Below are 18,396 nucleotides of genomic sequence, written 5' to 3'. Positions count from 1 at the left end.
TATTCACCTTGGGCTTGATATTGATTATGGTGGAGATGAGCTGATTCGTTATGGATGTTACGGCCATCCGCCGAGTCTAAAAGGCTGCTTTACGCCTCATGTTTAATAAATGGCTGAGCCGCGGCGTTGATTGCAAATCCATCCGAGCGCAGGAGTCAGCTTTAATCCAAGATTTGAAAATGAACACTAACTGCTGATGTGATGAGCTGGAGTGCCCTGAAGTGTGGTTGGCACCGAGGCCCTGGGTTTATTACAGCTTTCGCATTTATTAGGAGCTAATTTAGGGATCATTAAAATTACGCTCAACATAAAAATCAAATCTTTGTCGTAGTCAGCGATCCTGACACAACTTTGTTCCCACCAGGGAGGGGAGATCAATCCTTTAAGCTTTTTTGGGTGTGAACCAGGATTTCGTAGTAGAAATATAAAGTTCCAGAAGGTGGCATGAAATGTGCTGAACCATCATTAATGAGTTAACTTCACACTTGATGGGAAAACTTTTAAACTTTAAATTTTTGACAATTGTAATATTTGTTTCTACTGTTTTGTAGAAAAAGATAATAATGATATGATAAATAATTAGCTTTATTTGTGAAGCACTTTCTTAACAAACAACAATAAAGTTTACAGAAACTTTTGGACGATGTTATACATAATGATTAAATACTATAATGTTATATAAAATATAATGTTTGGACGTTGAAGCAGTAACAGATTTACGGAGACTTAAGGCACCATTCACTCTATCAGCCGATCTAAGATGGCGTCCAGGCTCATAGAGTTAGATCTTTAGTAAAATCTTGGCTTGGTTTTGTAAAATGTTATCAATAAAATCTTAAAATCAATATAACAACAGACAGGAAGCCAATGCAGCGAGGCCAGAATTAATGTTATGTGGTCACTATTTTGAACCAGTAATAATTCTATAGCATTTTGGACCAAATCAAGCTGAAGCAGGAGAGTAAAACCAATATAAAGGATTATTATAATATACAGAAATTTACATGTGAAATAAATATGATATGTGGAACCCTGTGTGTAATTGGAATAAACAGGACTGGACAACATGAGAGAGAATCAATAAGCTGAACAATCAATAAAACTACGAGGATCTGTGGACAAATCTATAACTGAGCCGTCAGCATCACAATGATACTTTAAATCATGTTTACTGATGATCTGACCTGAGAGCAGCGTATAGATGGAGAACATTAATGGATCCTGGATCTGTACAACATGCTCATAGGGTTTAACGTCACGATCGACAGCTTAGACTGACTCGTGCTTCTTCCAGAGATCCAATCAAATCCAGAACTTTATTTTAATTCCTCACATTCTCACTTTCAACCTGATTTAGTGTCATATTACCCACGTTTCTGTGACTTCCTCGTTTAAGAGCAAACATCTCACGAGCACTTAATTAAACTCGAGCATTAATAAATACTATCTGGCCCGCGGCTGCAGGATTGAGAATGGATTACAGTTTCATACAATTACAGTCTTCATGCACTTGATCTATTGAATTTCCCTCAAAGAGAAAGTCTCCCTCTTAAGTGCAACACAGACACACAACACTGAGGCCGAGGCTCCTGCTGCTAATACACTACTTCCCTCCAGGTCTCTAATGCAATTCAGACGTCTGCTTCAAAGAGAATAACGCCGAGATCTAAAGTTACATCATGAAACCACAGCAGATACCGTGTTACAGATACTTGTCGCCTCAGAACCACCGCACGCTAACGTAGAGGTGCAGTACAATCCAGAGCATCTCCGCTATCTTTATGTGTGTGTCTGTGTGTGTGTGTGTGTGTGTGTGTGTGTGTGTGTGTGTGTGTGTGTGTGTGTGTGTGTGTGTGTGTGTGTCAGTCCTATTCTCCTCCCACTGTCCACGGTCTATTTCTGTATATGAAGGGAGGAATTCATTCTGTGATGCTGATGAGCTGTTTGATCTATTATCAGAACCACTGAGGCAGAGCTGAGCCTGAAACAACATCTTGTGTTTTACTGTTTATTCCCAGTTTGAGTCTTTGTTTGAACTTCAATATGTTGATGGGTGGAAACGGTGGGATTAGTGAGTTTATTATTATTGTTTTGTGTTATTTCTTTTGTGTCAGAACGAGGACGTTTGTGCAGATGTTTTGTAATTTGACCAGAAATACAATCCAATTAGTGAAGAGGTGAAACATCACAGTGCAAACAGGCCAATGGCTCCGTGAGGCTGCAATAAAAGTTTAACGTGCTAATATCCTCAAAATACACACATTTAGTACATGGAGGCCAATATTCCCATATCTGAATGAGGTCATACTGGGAATAAGTAATCAAATGAAGACGTGGAATAAACTTCACTGAGTTTTGAGACATGTTACCAACAACACCTGTCCTGGGTTCCAGTGTCAACAAGTAGAGGGACGTAACGTTGACATGAGTCTGCTCTATAACTGGGAATATTCTATTAGCAACTCATGTAAACACCATCATCCAATTAATAGTTAGTGTCCATGTCAACATAGTCAATAACAAAGCTCTACATGTTTACTGGGTGTAAGTTTAACCCCAACTAACCCAGTTTAGCATAATAACTTGTTGAAACCTGTTAGACTGGATCAGTTTGAACAGGCGTTGGTCACAAACCAAAGTATTTCAGTTCTAAATTGAAATTATCCTCCTTTTTCTTTCAGCTTCACAAAACAACCTCACGTTTTATTATAGTTTTACCTCTGAATACTAATAAACTCATTGTACACAACCACAACAGACAAAGTCATGGACATCGGGAAGCATTTATCTTCTAGAGCCAGAACTCAGGAGTTGAGCAGTCAGTAGAACAAACTGAACAAACGCTAACTTTGCTGCGTATCTGCTAAATGTGTAAATAAGCAACTGTTTACAAACATTGTTATGTTTTCACCAGAACAACTTTATTATCACCTTGACAACATGTCTTTGTTTAGAGCTTGTTCTGCTGCCCCCGAGTGGCCAAAAGATGAACGATTCATGATCCAGACTAGATACTAAAGATTGTGCAGTTTAATTTTTTGTGGTGTTTACTGTTCTACTGAAACTTCAGATTGAGGGATATTCATGTCGGTGTCTTATAGACTATGTTTCTTTATGATACAGCGAAGACTTTATGTATTGAAGACATTCAGCCTCTACTGCTTAAATCAGACTACAAAATTACATGATTTTAATTGAAGTGAATTATAAAAGTAATGTACCTTCAACCTCTGAATATGTTTCCCTTTCAAACTCATTTGTCAAACTCATATCAAATATAACACTCCAATTTTCTCCAGAATTTGTCTTATGTGCTGTTGAGTCGTAGAATTAAAAATATGATTTGATCCCAAAATAAAATAATGCAGAGGGACATGAGACAAAAGGCTTGAAAGGATCAACTTTTCAAGAGAACTATAAATTTGGAAGTTGCCAATAAAAAATAAAAAGGACCCTAGATATACATTTTCTTTTAGTTACGAAAGTGATATTATTTTATTTTACACTGGAAATCCAGAGCAGTTTAATAATTTGTGATGAGTGTGAACAGCCCAGATGTACAGAACCTCATTTCCAACCCTGTTCCTGTGTCGGTCAGCAGCTCTTACCCGTGTCAGCTCGGACTCGGACACAGAGCGGTGTGGCGGGGAGCGGCGCTGGTACATGGGCGGGCTGACATCCTGGTAGCTCGGGCTGTCGTCGTCCAGCAGCACTGCCCCCCCGTCCACGGACTCCTCCTCTTCCTCCAGCTGTGACGTCACGTCCTCCGGGCACATCTGGTGGTCGACGCCATTCTGGCTCAGGTTGCAGTGAACAGCTGTGAGAGTAAAATGGCAAAAACATAAATAACTTGATGAGCGAAGGATAAGAGGAGAAAAGTACATGCAAGTACTTTTCATTGTAGTATAAATAAATTAGGCATTAGTAAATATACCTTTAATGTGTCCTAAGGTAATATTTAGAATTTACAGTAAAAACTGGTAAATTAGGTTGTAGGTCGTGTATCAGTACTTTTGGCATATATGATGGTTAATGGTTTCACATATATAGTTTTAAAAGATTGATTATTTATTCAAGTTTATAATCACATGTTACTGTACTGATGTTACTAATTCTCCACACTGAATGCTCTACTGCTAAAACTCCACTAGATGGTAGCAAATACAGATAAATGATGGCTGATTTCCCATTGAAGCTGCTTCTCGATTCAACACGACACAAATTCCAGAGAATGTTTCATATGGTTTTTTGCAGATAATATAAAAAAAAAACCTTTATGTGTTTATATTTGTCAAATGAAACCAGCAAATTATAGTTAAACTATAAACTGTTTGATGGGAAATTAACTCAATCGAACAACACACCTGCAGTTTAACACTCAGGAGTTTGGTTGCTGGTGTGGTTGTGTGTGTGTGTGTGTGTGTGTGTGTGTGTGTGTGTGTGTGTGCGTGCGTGTGTGTGTGTGTGTTTTTCTCATAAAAAAATTGTACTTTCATAGATATGTGAGAAATCTGTGAATTACGTATTCATACAACCATCCTAGTATTTTCTCACTCTCCCGGTATCAACAAATGATTTATTCAAAAGCCCAGATTCCGTATGTGCAGCCTGGAATTAGGACACAGCTCACGTCGCTACCAGACAAACAGCATCTCAAATCCACGCTGTGCAAATGTTAATCAAATACAGTGTGTTTGGGTCAATTTTTGTGGATGTTTAACTTTGCACGAAGTTAGAAATGTGAATCCTTCACAATAAAAAAGAAAGAGCTGCTGTATCTTATGATAGAGATTTTAAACTGTGCCTTTACGTTGATAAATTTGCCTACATATGCGCATGTACCCGTGTGCATGATTATGTTTAGAGGTTTTATACAAAATGTAATTTTCAAGAGACAAAAAGACAAAAGTCACACGTCAGCAGAAGAAAGCTTGTGTTACTTCTTCTAAACTTGTAATTTCCTCCATTAGTGATTCTTTTTGGTTGGTTTTTCATGTGAAGTGTTGGGCTCAGGCTCTATTTTGGTCGCATCAGGCAGGGATGCAGCCTCAGAGGCGACAGGCAGCAGCGAGTTGTCGCTGAAATCGGCCATTTGTCATCACGCATCATCGTGGAATCCGACCACTAGTCGCCTCGTTTCTGTGGAAGAGCCGAGGACTTTTTTTCATCCCACCTGAAGGCTGCTTTGGTTTCCACTGCAGCTGCGGGTCGAAGGAATTTGTTTTCAAAGGCACATTCTGCTTCTGTCAATCATGACGTTGGACGATGTTTGAAATGTTATTTGGGTTCCAGTCGGGTTCGGTCATGTTTTGGCCGGGCTGTGATTTTTCCTGCTGCACGTCTGTAATCGAGGAAAACATCGGGTTCGGCCACAAAAACTATTTCACAGACTCGAAACAGTGAATTAAAGACGTTAGACGCACACGGTATCTAAGGGAATGAATCAAACTGCTACAGTAAATAAATATTTGAATGTCCCTGATGCTCCTCGTGGAACAACCTCGTTCCAAATTGGCTGAGGTTTAAAAAAATGTGTCGGCCATAAATTTTTCCAAACTGCAGGCGCAGGAGAGCAGCCAATTACGGGCTTAGTTCAGGCCCCTCTGTCGGAGTAATTACTACAAGTGTGACACAACAAAGTGAAACAAGACAACGACAACAGGAAGAACATCTGTGCCGTCTTTACACAGAACAGGAGCAGGAGTGTGAGAGCTAACATATCGTCCGACGATGACAACAACGACGAATAAATGCATGGAATAAAATCAGGCCTATTATGGGGACCAGTGTGTATGAGTGTGAACAATTTAAGGGAATGTAGGGCCTTAGCGGAGGGATATGCTCCAAGTGCCATTCTAGTTTCAATACAATTCGGTTAGGGGGCTCAAAGAGGAAAAACTATAAGAACTAGAATAACAAATAATTCACAAAAAGGAGAAAAGTAAGGAAAATTTAAGATTTGCCTTTATCTCACAACCCATCAGTTTTAACTAAAAGGACCTTGGAGGAGATACAACATTTACTGATCCACTAAAATAACAACTCTGACCAGCTTCAACAGTTCAGTTCTTATAAACAATCTAATAAAAGGTAATTGCCTATAATAATATTATAATTTTGGCAATAACACTTCTGTGCCGGGCTGTGAAAGCAGAACTAAAAAGAATATCTGAAGATCTCATCACAAGCTTCATCATAGCTCGTGCACTTTTCTTTAAGAGGTGTAATAATTTCAGGAATGAAACATCAGACCCTGAAACATCTAAAGTCCAAACAGCATTTAGCAGAAGAACAAGGTGACTCAGAGCTGCAGACCCCGACAGGAAAGGGGCCATGATACGAGAAAACACAAAGACAACTTGAGATGCGTAGCACGAAGCATCGCTCGCTCTCACTGCCTCTTTCTTCCTCTCTCCTCCCCTCCCAGGTCACTCCTTCCTCCTCCTCCTCCTCCTCCTCTTCCTCCTCCTCCTCTTCGCCCCGACTCAATTCAGTGTGCAACCACTCCGGAGGAGAAATGAATTATGCATCTTTTGCTAAGAGCATTGAACAACGGTACAAACAGCCTAACGGGATTGAGGGATAGAGGGATAGAGGGATAGGTGGATGCCAGGATGATGGGGGGGTTTAGGGAAGAGGCACCGAGAGGAGGGACAGCTGTGAGGAGCGGTGGCTGAATGAGGGGCTTGGAGATGGAGAAGGGCTTTTTTTAAACGGCAACAGTTACTATAAATAGCTCCATTACATTCATCCGTCTCTCCTCCCGGACATGCGCCGTGCAACCATGGTGAGGGGGAGAGAGATATCCCCCCCCCCCCCGCCCCTCTCAATGAGATTCAGTAGAACGGGGGAGAAAATGAATGGAGCGCACACAGAGACGTTACAGAGCAGCATCATCCCTGCTCAGATAAACGCATCCCCCGTTATCCGGATGACGACTAACAAAGAATTGGATTAGTTTTTACATAATTCTGTCTCTTCTAAATACTGCACCTGGTTTTAGACGAGAAGCCATTACAAGTCAATCGAATTTGAAAAATATCAGCTGACAAGAACGCTGTGTCCCTCTGGAGGAGCAGGCTAGTGAGGAGATAGAGCTTCATCTGCTCCGTCTTTTATTATCACACAAACCAGACGAGTGATGCTGCAGAAAAACTACATGTAGCTGCAGGTGGTTTACGCCTTGCACGTCTCCGTTACATCTGAAATCTATCCAATCAACCTGAGTCTGATCCGATCTCCTGGCCTCAAAGAGGCAGTTGGGGGTTAAGAGCCTTGCTCAAGAGAACCTTGGTGAGTATGGTGTCAACATGTGAACATCAACTGTATCCATGCTGTTGGTCAGACACATGGAGACTGACTTTCTTTTTCTTTTTCAAGAAACTTACAGATTCCTTCAGATCTAAAGACCAGTGGAGAATTTGCAAATTAGCCTGATGATGAATGAACAGCTCCATTCCAGTCCACCAGGGGGCCAAGACGATGGATGCTATATAAATGCAACAACCATGGATTCATGAGAGCGACACCATTATTTGGAGGAAATTCCGATGGTGCTGCTGATCAGAAAAAGAGATGAACACAATTAACGAAGCATATTTAAAAACATGTGAAAGATTTTATAAGGATGAAATGACAAGCTGAAATAAAAATAAAACGGAGTACTCGACCAATCAGACATCTTCAGTGCTGCGAGCGTCACACTAAAGGTTCTGGTACTTTCCCCGAGCAGGGACTTTTTAGATGGTAAAAACATTTCCCTGGAACTTAAGATCCTGCAAAGGTTCCTAGTTCCTGGGGAAAGTACCTGCAGTTAGTGAGGAAAGTTTCACGAGGAAATAGGTTCACATTTCAATCATTAACAGTTTAAAGTCTCATATGTTCACAATGGAATTTAAGGACCTATAGTTTTAAAGCTCACTGTATCAGATGTGTACCTTCGTTGCAGATTCACATATAATTTACTTCTTGGTAATAAAATGTGAGGATTCATGAAGTCAGATGATTGAATAAAGAATCGTATTCCTTTCACTGAAAACTCAAAGAAGTATCAACAGAAGAAGAAGAAGAAGAAGAAGAAGAAGAAGAAGAAAGTCTCAGGGCTGACACATCTTCCTCTTTCCTCATAACAAAGCATCCATGGCACAAACCCAGTTGAAAGAAGACGTTTCAAATTGGGGGCAATGGGAGAAGCCGAACGCTGTTATTCTGTGTGAACTCCGGAGCCTCAGAGTGCAAGCTGGTTCAAAGGGAAACCATTAGTGGGCCCATAATCAAAAGGGAAGTGGGCTCTGTGTGGGCACTCAGGCTCGTAGTGATCTCTTCTCTCTGGCTGACTCTCAAACTGGAGCAGAATGAATTGAGAAGTGAGCCCAATCCACCGTGTGACCCAGAAACAAAGCCTGGAGACGGAGGGCCGGGGAGAACGTGCAAACTCTGCACTGCAGCCACGACGGGGCCTTCGCTCTTTCACCTCCTTCCAGGACATTTGGCAGAAGAGAGGACGTGAATCAGCCTCCGTTAATAGTCACGAAAAAACGGGACATGAAAGACGTGGGCGCAGTCGAGCCCGAAAACCAAAGCAACTGTGCCAACAGACGCTCTGGGGAATCTGAAGAGGTGTTCTGGCACAGAAACGGGCAGGATGTTAGCATAATGACATTTCAGTCATGCACGCAGCTGTTACTCTTTATACATGTTAACGGTGGCTTGGAGCTGAATCACAAATCAGTCCCCGCCACATGGCCGGAGGTAAAAAAAAACTTCAACTCTGAAAATAACCAAGTTCAGTGGTGCATATTTTTCACAGTGCTGTAGACTGTATATAAAGATGCAGTACACATGTGCACCTCTTCCCACTATCCAGAAATGAAGCCAAAATATCCCCGATACGAACGCTGCCATCTTGAGCTGAAGACGCCATTTGTAGATGGACGCGCGGTAACGATCGGTCCCTCCCAATACACGTGCTTGACCAATCGTGAGTCAGTCTCAGCTGTCTTACCCCGCCTTTATACCATCGAACATTTAATTAAACCAAAACTGGAAAAATGAACATCTGGACAAACTTCAGTGTGATAAGAACAAGAGATTTTCCGAGATATTATCTTGACTTTGCATATCAGCCGATACAGAGTACTGATTACATGCCAGTGCAAGAAAAACAGACAAATGTATTTGATGTGTATGTGCGGTCCATGTCCCATCTACTAACATGGAGGAGGCTGTGTTTATGACGTATATTGCAGCCAGCCATCAGGGGGCGATCTTGACACTTTTGGGGAGCTGTACATCTTCTACAGTCTGTGGTTCACAGAGCTCCATCTTTCTGCACCACCCTGCATGTACACAGACAAACTGCGAAAGAGCCTCAACACTGCATGTGTTGTTGATTGTCACCCAGTCTGCTCTGAGAAGGTGGCGAATCTAGCAAATCTGCATGAGGGTGGGGGTGGGGGGTGGGGGGGTGGGGGGTGGGGGGGGCGTCAAGTGACTCCATGCACTGCTCTCCAAATTGGAGCAAATGTGACAAGACTGAATATGTGAGGAGAGTGCAGCTCGTACCCGGAGGACTTGGGAAAGAGTATCTCCATCAGACGGGGGACAGAGGACGCACTCAGATCCTCACATGCTCACTAAAGGACTAATTAGAATACGTTTGAAGGGGAGGGGAGCACAGCGCCTCCAGTCCAGGATGTTTAGGACTGGAGACTGAAGGAAGAGCTTTCTGCTCAGTGTGATTAAATTCAACAAGACAAGAGGAAAAAGTGCACGAATGAATGATCTCCTCTCGTTTGTTCTTTTTCAAAGCTCGGCAGAACAACTGTTTTATTCGTCTATTGAAGACCCCACTCACTGGATGTGACCATTAACCACAGACCCTTCACTTTATTAATACGTGTGAAAGGATTGGATGCAGCTCGTCCTCAACACCTAAAGTATGAGTGTGGTAGAGATAATGGATGAATGGATGGATCTCAATAGGTTTTAGTATTAATCAAGATCTGTGCATGGATGTGCTGAAAAGTTTCAAGTGCCAAAATCTGGTGTGTGATCATAATCTTGATTATTCATTCTTTAATTTGTCAGATTCAAATTTAAAGTTTAAAAAAGGATGGTTTTCTCAGCAGTCTCCTTATGAAACATCTTTTAAATCCAGAATATGAAGGTTTGTATTTGGATCTGCACTGGGTCAGTTCACTGAATATTCCAGGTTGTTTTTTTCATTAATATCCATGAGTTATTTCCTTGGGAGTCTGTGAAAATGTCTAAAAACTGCCGATCTTGCAACGTTAAAGAAAGAGATTTAAATAAATTCCGGGATGCGCCCCCTTGACTGAATCCGGGGCCAGAATCTATTGAGCTCTCTCTTGGCTCGAGTCCCATCCTTCCACCAAGTGTCATGGAAATCTGTTCAATAGTATTTGCATAAGAACAGATCATTGATCTGCTGAGCAGACGCAGGTCTTTGTAAGCTCGACGTAATTTTTTCCAGTATTGCTGTAAAGCTGATCCCTTTATTAACGACACCTAAAGCTGACATTTACAACTTTATTGGCCAATGAGCCGCTCCACTGGTGCAATGACGAGTTAATTCTTGGCGCTGAAGTTCACCCTAAGAAAAAGTCTGGAGGGTGGAAAAGCCCTTGAGTCTAAGTGGAGCTGCAAAAAACAAAAAAGGACAGAATTAAACACGTGTCCTTCATTTAACAGCATGTTAACAGAATGACGTGTTGCAGCAGAAGGCTCACACACTCTCACAGAACGGGTGTCGCAGCGCTCAGACGAACGAGAGCACGAGGTTGTGTAAGCCGACGAGGTAATTCCACTTCACGCTGCACATGACGTGGGCGTTTCGGTTTCAAGCGGTGAAATAAGTGGGGCATTACTCCGCTAACCTGACGGATCTGCGAGTCATTATCAGACCTGCCGCTTACGGCTTCGCCCGCGGCGTTTAAAATTCATGAGGCGGCTCCGCAATCTGATTTAAGAGGCTCGCAGGTGATCTGCAGGTAACATTAACTGAACATTTGAGCTGAGTCGCTGGATTTAAAAGCATAAACATGAATGAGTTTATTGCCACTACACGCTTCATTAGAGTTCAAACGGCTTTAAGTAGAACGCTGATTATTTGTGCTTTAGCTCATTTTCTGTCAATTTATGTGGGTTTTTTCTAACTGACTCTACGATGCAGCTTAGCAGGTCACTGCAACAGGGGCTGTATTCCAGCCTGTTGCATAAGCTCAGCCTGGTAATACACATGCAGTCGCCCACTGCTAACAAGACATGACATCTGGAGGAGTTGTTGTCAAGGTCCTTTTAGGCTTAGTGGCTCGGATGTATTCATTAACGCACACAATGTCCAACACGAGCATCTGAACTGACCTCGGGAACACAAGTGTAATTATTGGACGTGTTAAGTACATCGTGGCAGCATGAAATTAGAGTTCACTTAAAAAGCCTTTAAATTTCACTCTTCCTCATGTGCACTCCGTACGTTTCATGTTTGTATGTGAGCTGCTGAGACGACGAGGACTGACTGCGTGGCGAAACTACCAAAGGGAAGTCGTGCGCCGCGTTGGACGGCCAGCCCGACTCTCTGTGGGGCTCTTAATTCAGCCTGACATCCTATCAAAAGTTAACTGGGCTCAAACTTCACAGAATGGCCCGCGCAACCCCGAGGCTCCAGCGTCTGGGATCGGTTGGTCCCGTGTCAAGCCGGCGTGGACATGCTCAACTTTGAACGTTTTTTTAATCAGCTGCGAATGGAGCAGAAAAGGAGGAGGACATTTTTAAAAAAGGCAAAGAGAAAAGCTGAGAGAGTGCGAAGGGATGAAAAAGAAAGTGAGAATAAGACAGAAAAAGAGAGAAATGACCCACTTTTACAGCACAAGCGCAGATGAGATAAATATAACTGCTGTTCACTTTGGCTGCAGAGAAGCGTCCCAGGCATTAGGTTTTTAACGTGCTCCGCTTCAAAGGCAGACAGGAAAAGGGAAGACAAGAATAGAGCGTCTTCATTTAGAGGAACAGCTATTAATATTTGATAAAAAGGCACAAACTTTTCCTGTTCTTGGCCGCGGTAATGGAACCATCGCAGGGAGGGAAAGTTTGTGATTTCATTGGGCATCGTCCAGTAAATCTTTCACCTTCTTTCCTGCTGTGAAGTTTGCAGAGTCAACACAGTCTATTGTTAGGCTGTGTAGACACAACATTTATGCTGCAGTGTCATGATTGGAAGAAGTACTACTGCAGAAAAGTCAATGTTCTCTGTTGTACAGACACCATGGAGCTGATGTGCTTATTAAGCAGATTAGTCGAAGTCAACATAGTTTTTAATGCCACAACAACGTGTGGCCTCAACGTTAACTTGTAGAAAATTGTTTTTCAATGACGAGAACGTGCTGATTTTGAATTTGGGACAAAAACAGAACTGGTGTTGCAGATAAATAGTTCTTCTTAACCTTTAGCTTTTTATTTTCCTGCAAAATATGTACTTCATCTCCACATCTACTTGCTCCAAATATCACCACTATTGTGTATATGTACCACGCCCCCTTAAATGTCGTGCAACTCTGCCTCATCTTGCATCTTCCTACAAATTTGCATTTGCAAAATGGGTCTGGAACCTCCCAGTTCTTTTTTATTTAAAAGGGGCATCATCGACAAGAGTGAGAACAGACCTACAACCAATCAGAGCAATGAAACGTGTGACGCAGCACAGATACTGCAGATTCAACACGTCTTCATATCAGCGACATTGTGTTTAAGAGAAAAGCTTCAGCGGCGCTTCAGTGATCGAGTCAAACCCTCCTGCCCCTTTTCAGATGAACAGCAGTGATTTGTGAGTTTCACTGTGAATAAACATGAGCTCACTGATTCCTCTGGTTTCCAGGTTACAGCCTCCTCGCTCCAGCCTCCTCGCTCCAGCCTCCTCGCTCCAGCCTCCTCGCTCCAGCCTGCCTAACATGTGATGACCTTTTGCTTTTCTTATTGGCCTCTCTGCCTTGACCTTTTGGTTCTGGCTGTCTGTTCTGAACCACTGACACAGCAAACCTTTGCTTTTATCGTCATTTTTTGCCTCCGAGTCGAGCATCACGTGAGTCCTCGACTTAAAGGAATTATAACTTCCTCAGTGTCACGGCCGCTGTGCTTGACGGATATAGAATAGAGTCACCACAGTGATTTCTTTAGAGGCATCTGGTTGTAGCTATCGTTTCGTCCGTATTTGTGCACGTCTTCTCAAAACTTACTGACACAGACCAAATGAAGCAGTACCACTGGGGGGCAGTGTAGCCAATAGATCAAGTGAGACTTTCATTGGCCACGAGGAAGAGATTTCAACAAAGGCAGAACTTTTTGGAGTTGGTACGAAACTAAAAAGCGTCTATACGGTGTTACTTCTCCCGTTCACATGGACAAACAGCTGCTGTTACCTCTTTCTTAAGGTTTACATCATCGCACCCTCCTCTACTGTCGCCATTTTTGTTGTTGTCAGAAACTCTTGATTGCACGCCGACCTCTATGGATGTATCGCTGAATGAATGGGACTATAAATTATCAAATAGTCCACACAGACGAGAACATTTCCCACCGGCCTCGCTTCACAGCTGTACAACCTGTGATACAGCACCAAACACAATCTCTAATGAATCCAATTTCAACCACAATTCCCCCGTTAGAAGATGTCATTCCTTCAACTGTGCAGCGCTGCTCCACCGCGTCACACCGTGAAAACGTCCACCTGACACCGACTCCCTCCATCTGTGCCCACTGCAACAGCCGGTGACACACAAACCGTCTCAGATCTGCAGCTTCAATCAGTCAGCAGAACGGAGCCCAGAGAATTTCACGGTCATCAGGGGCCGGAGCTGACGCGCTGCCAAGTTTCTGCACTCAACACAACAGGGTTTCCAAAAATGTTGCAGAGTGTTCACAAAAAGCACAAAGGTCGACATTTGCGAGAGAGAAGAGCGGCGCACAAAAAGACTGAAAGTGCTTTATAATGGCAGAACGAGAGATGAATTACTGGAACGTGCAGCAATGCGGTCGCCATCTCTTCCCTTGGGTTTCAGTCGACTGATGTTCGTACTTCATGAAGGTCGATAAAGATGCTGTGTAGGTTTTGTTCTGCCCCGTTTGTGACCAGGGACGAGACCCACGATGTTCGCCAGGTTGATGTTGCAGTGCATTAAAAAAAAAAAATCGAATTGAGGCCAGATGCTGCCGTGAAGGAGCCAAAACACAAAGATAACACGAAGCTGCACTCATCTAATCTTTAATGCCTTCGCTCATCTGCATATTCATTGGATCGAATGTGCAAAGTCAACAGCTACTCCCCCTTTCATCACTGGGAATGTGCAGAAATAGGGTAAATGGTGTAAAGCATCACGAGGCTACAGGTGACACTTCAGCACAGTGGGTTGGAAGTCAATTTTTTATTCTTGTGTTTTCCACTGGGCTGTGTTTGGTATTCAGGTGGAGTAAGAGGAGAGATTTGATACAACTCTCGAGTCCGTTTGTTAAATATCAAGCTCCAGATCACAGCCACTTAGCTCTGCCTGGTTTCACGCTGAGCTGCTTTCAGACGTGCACTGAAGTCTGGACATTTTCACATGAAGTCCGGGGAATTGGGTCCAGACTTTACCTGCAGGTCATGTCTGAAAACGGCTTGATTTTAATGCTTTATGCTCAATATTACAGTTATTTCACCTCTTTGCTCTTTGGATTTCATTTGTTGTCTCTGTATCAAAGTTACTTGGGTAAGTTGAACTCTAAGAGTCTACGTCCACAGAGTGTCGGCCTGGTGTTTCCACCAGAGAACCAGACTCTGCCGGGTTTCACCTTCCTGTGCTGTTGTCTCACGCTGACACTCCGACACAGTGATGCACGCAGAGCCGGCTGAAAGCACTCGGTCCAGACACAGATCCAATAGGATTGTAATGAGCAAACCCCCCGACGTTTGTCAGACAGATTGCAGTTTACCGTGTATCAATCTTGCAAAGAAAGTCTCTGCAACTCTGCGGATGAGAAAATAGACTCATCGATTAATGTTGACACGGCGAAAGGACGAGTCTGTGCACGCAACTACTATTTATATTTTCTGCTTAGCTTCTCATTGTGAATTCCGGGCAGCAGCACTTTATGTATGGTACATCAAAGATGGCTGTAGGTCCACCCGGGGGAGGATTACACAACACCACTCTCCTATGACATTTGCCACATCTTCGTCATCTTAATCCCCTTCTCCGTTTATTAAGAGTTTGGAAGATGCCCCCTCACCGTAGCAGCTCCTGATTAAGTGGACTAAGATGTAATCCTATTCCACCGACCAAAATAAACATGTTTATTCTACTAATTCTATTCGCAGTGCCAGATTCCGGGGGATGGATGTGAAATGAGTTTTCTGAATGGGTGCACAGGCAGGCGGAGCAGGGCAGCACGTCTCAAAGAGGCTTGATGCACAGAGGAAAGAATGGAGGAGTGAAAGGGACAACCTGAGCCACAGGGGTAAACACTGCTGTGGTTGGACAGGAAGTCCAGTTCCTGGCTCTTTTCTAAATGTCCGTGTATACGCACACAGTAAATGCTTCTGTCACGTGTTTGTTTGTGCCTGTATGAAACCATCGCCTTTCATGAGGTCGTGTAAGCTTTTTATAGCCTCCTGCACTGACATGAAAAGGACATAAACCTTCATGCAAACTCAATGTCCCTCTCAGACTGAGAGTAACACAACATGCTGGTGGTCGGCTGGTTAATGTGCGTTACATGTAACTATAACACGATTGGTTTGATTCCACTGGGGACTTGTGTTGCATGTCATACCCTTCTCTCAGGAAAAAAAGCTTTTCTCATCTCTATCGTGACCTTCAGGATTCCCAGAAGGATTTCTATCATCCACCTGCTGACTCCAACACCTCCATCTAGACTCCAGGGAATCGAACAAAGACACTTCTCATCCTCGCAGTCTATAGCCCTTAGATTTACCTCTGTGGTCGCCTCAATAAATCCTGTCATACGCTTCCTACTATTCTCTTTAGTATAAAACTCGGTTTTGTGCCTAAATAAAAACCAAACTGTGACCATTCGGCGACCTCAACTGTGTGTGTCTATTATTGTTACCATGACAACAATGGTCCGGGAGACCTGCCACTGGTACATTTGTATGCGAGGGACATGCGACCTATGTGGTGATTTAGGATGGACGACTTGCTGTTTGGCTTCTCACCTGGGCCACGCTGGTTTCATCGTCGTCAATGATGAGGCTGCATTTCTGACACAATGATAAAACAGCCTCAAAGGGCAAATTACTTCATCAGTTATCAGACGATGTAAGTTTGCTTCTGAAAAACCTCTCTGCCCACATCTGGTGTTGGATTAGGGTTCCGACCATTTCTGATGAACCCAACACACGGCGATGGGCAGAGGTGATGAAGGGTTTGAACTCTCAACTTCTCTTACAGTCACGTGCTGCACTGTGAAGGTTTCCCAGAAGAGATGGTCTGTACCTGTCTTTTCACTCAACAACTCATATAACCACATATGACCCTGATTCTTCTTAGGTAGAATTCAGTCATATGGTTAGGACTAAACTTAATGTATCATCATTAAACCGTCCCTTTGTCTTTTGAGAGAAAGACGCCTCAGACCGAGCTGAGGACACGAGGCCGAGTGCTCTTCCTCATCAGGAGGAGGGTGATTGCAGTGCCTAATTAAAACAGTGATTTGAATCTGTATTTGCATCTGAGATTAACTGGGGGTTTTTGTCAGTGCATAATATGAACTAATGTTCATGATGCAACTCTCCTAAAGACTCTTGTCTCCTTGCAGGTAGAAGAGTTGTGTCGGGGAAACACTGACGCTCACTGGCACCAACACAAAACCCTTCTTATCACCAAGCTTTTAATTTCAAGCTCGACTTGCAAAGGCTGTTCAAAACAATGCATGCAGGGAGAAACAATGCTCCTTAAAAGATTATGTTGTGGAATTTAAACTATTAGCAGCTTGTATCAAATTTCACACCCACGATAGACCCTGATTAGAATTTTCTCAAACTATTAACCAGCTTTATGTATCATGTGGGCAGAGCTCTGCAGGAATCTGTGCAGTTTGTTGTTGTGGCTCATTAACTTCACTGAGTCAAAGTCTTTTCCAAAGAAAAGCTCGTACGGAGAGAAACACTAAAAACTGGTGGGTTTTTCAAAGAGCTAATTGTCTTCTCATGTGTTATAAATGTTTAAAGAGCTGACCTATATTCTCTGTCTTCAAGGGGTTTGTGGAGCACTGGAACAGAAACACAGAAACCGTGACACGGCGCAGTTGTGATTTCTCTCAAACGTTGCATCTGAAATTGAAGGACAATGTGCAGCTTTGTCCCGTCCACGGGGACCGTTTCTGTTTGTAGCACAGAGATAAAAACAAAAGCAGTTTGTAATTAGATCCAATCTAAAAAAAGAAACGGGGCTTTTTTAGCCAAATGTGGCAAATTTAGAAACGGAGGATCAGTGAGCTCCGTCCTTCTGGAGCATTTTCTACAGTCAGAAAGAATCATGGAGGTACGAGGGAGGAAAAACAACAATAATTAAACGATAGCTGTCCAATAAACATACAGTAGTGTGATGTAAATAATACAATATCTCCCTCAGGAATGTGGTGAAGTATCTTGAATAAATACTCGCTAACCTTTCTATCATCATCATCTTTGAGGATAAAAGTATTTCAGTGTATTATATTGTAACCACAGTGCAGGACAGGGCTGAATACAACGTTTCGGCTGCTCGAGCAAAATCCGCTCTGACCTTGGGGGTTTAGTTTTCTCCCCAAATTCCGACAGACGTATCAGTTCTTGCAGCTTCAGCGGACGTGAGTCAGAATTCATCTCTCTCTCAGCGACACAAGTCAGTGAATCACGGTTGCCAGCACAGAGTTTTCCTATTGATGCTCGAGCTGCTCATGTCACAAATCACAGTGATGCCGGGTGTGACGCTGTAGCTGCTCTCAGACATGCACTGAAGTCTGGATACTTTCCAGAGGGGCTGTACGGGAGAATGCAAATGTTCGAATAAGTCGCTCTGGACATTTTCTAGAGCATTTCTGTCCAAACCCCCACCAGGTAAAATGTCCAAGAATCCAAATATCTCCAGATGAAAAAGAGGAGCCCTACATGTACAAGAGGCCGAAGAAGAACTTGGAAAGACAAAGAGATTCAAGAGCTTTTGACGATGAAGCCAAACGCCAGTGTCGAGAAAAACTGATTATTTCCGCAGAATTTCTACGTCATGTCCTGCCTCCTGCCGCTCCACCCAGACGCCACCCTTCACCTTAATGTTTCAGACATGTTCCTGTCGTTGTGAACACGTCTGACCCGAACAATCTCCTGCTGCGTTCTTCATATGT

General features: G+C 43.1%; 2 protein-coding genes across 3 annotated transcripts in view; both read right to left on the bottom strand.

Annotated features, from left to right (window-relative positions):
• Nucleotides 1-18,396, bottom strand: part of LOC117770083 (double-strand-break repair protein rad21 homolog A-like) — a 951,093-nt gene that overhangs the window by 269,453 nt on the left and 663,244 nt on the right. The gene's annotated exons all lie outside the window — the stretch shown is intronic.
• samd12 (sterile alpha motif domain containing 12) overlaps nt 1-18,396 on the bottom strand; it is an 88,564-nt gene that overhangs the window by 68,637 nt on the left and 1,531 nt on the right. For both annotated transcript variants that reach the window (XR_004615346.1, XM_034599144.1), the window contains exon 2: nt 3,609-3,817. Coding sequence is in view for 1 of the 2 variants with exons in the window: in XM_034599144.1 (XP_034455035.1) it covers nt 3,609-3,817 (209 nt within the window). In the remaining variant the exon portion in view is untranslated. The remainder of the gene's footprint in view (nt 1-3,608; nt 3,818-18,396) is intronic.

This window comes from Hippoglossus hippoglossus, chromosome 11 (assembly GCF_009819705.1).
Source record: "Hippoglossus hippoglossus isolate fHipHip1 chromosome 11, fHipHip1.pri, whole genome shotgun sequence".
Lineage (NCBI taxonomy): Eukaryota > Metazoa > Chordata > Actinopteri > Pleuronectiformes > Pleuronectidae > Hippoglossus > Hippoglossus hippoglossus.
Note: the sequence above shows the minus strand (reverse complement) of the source record. Positions and strands in the feature narration are given on the sequence as shown.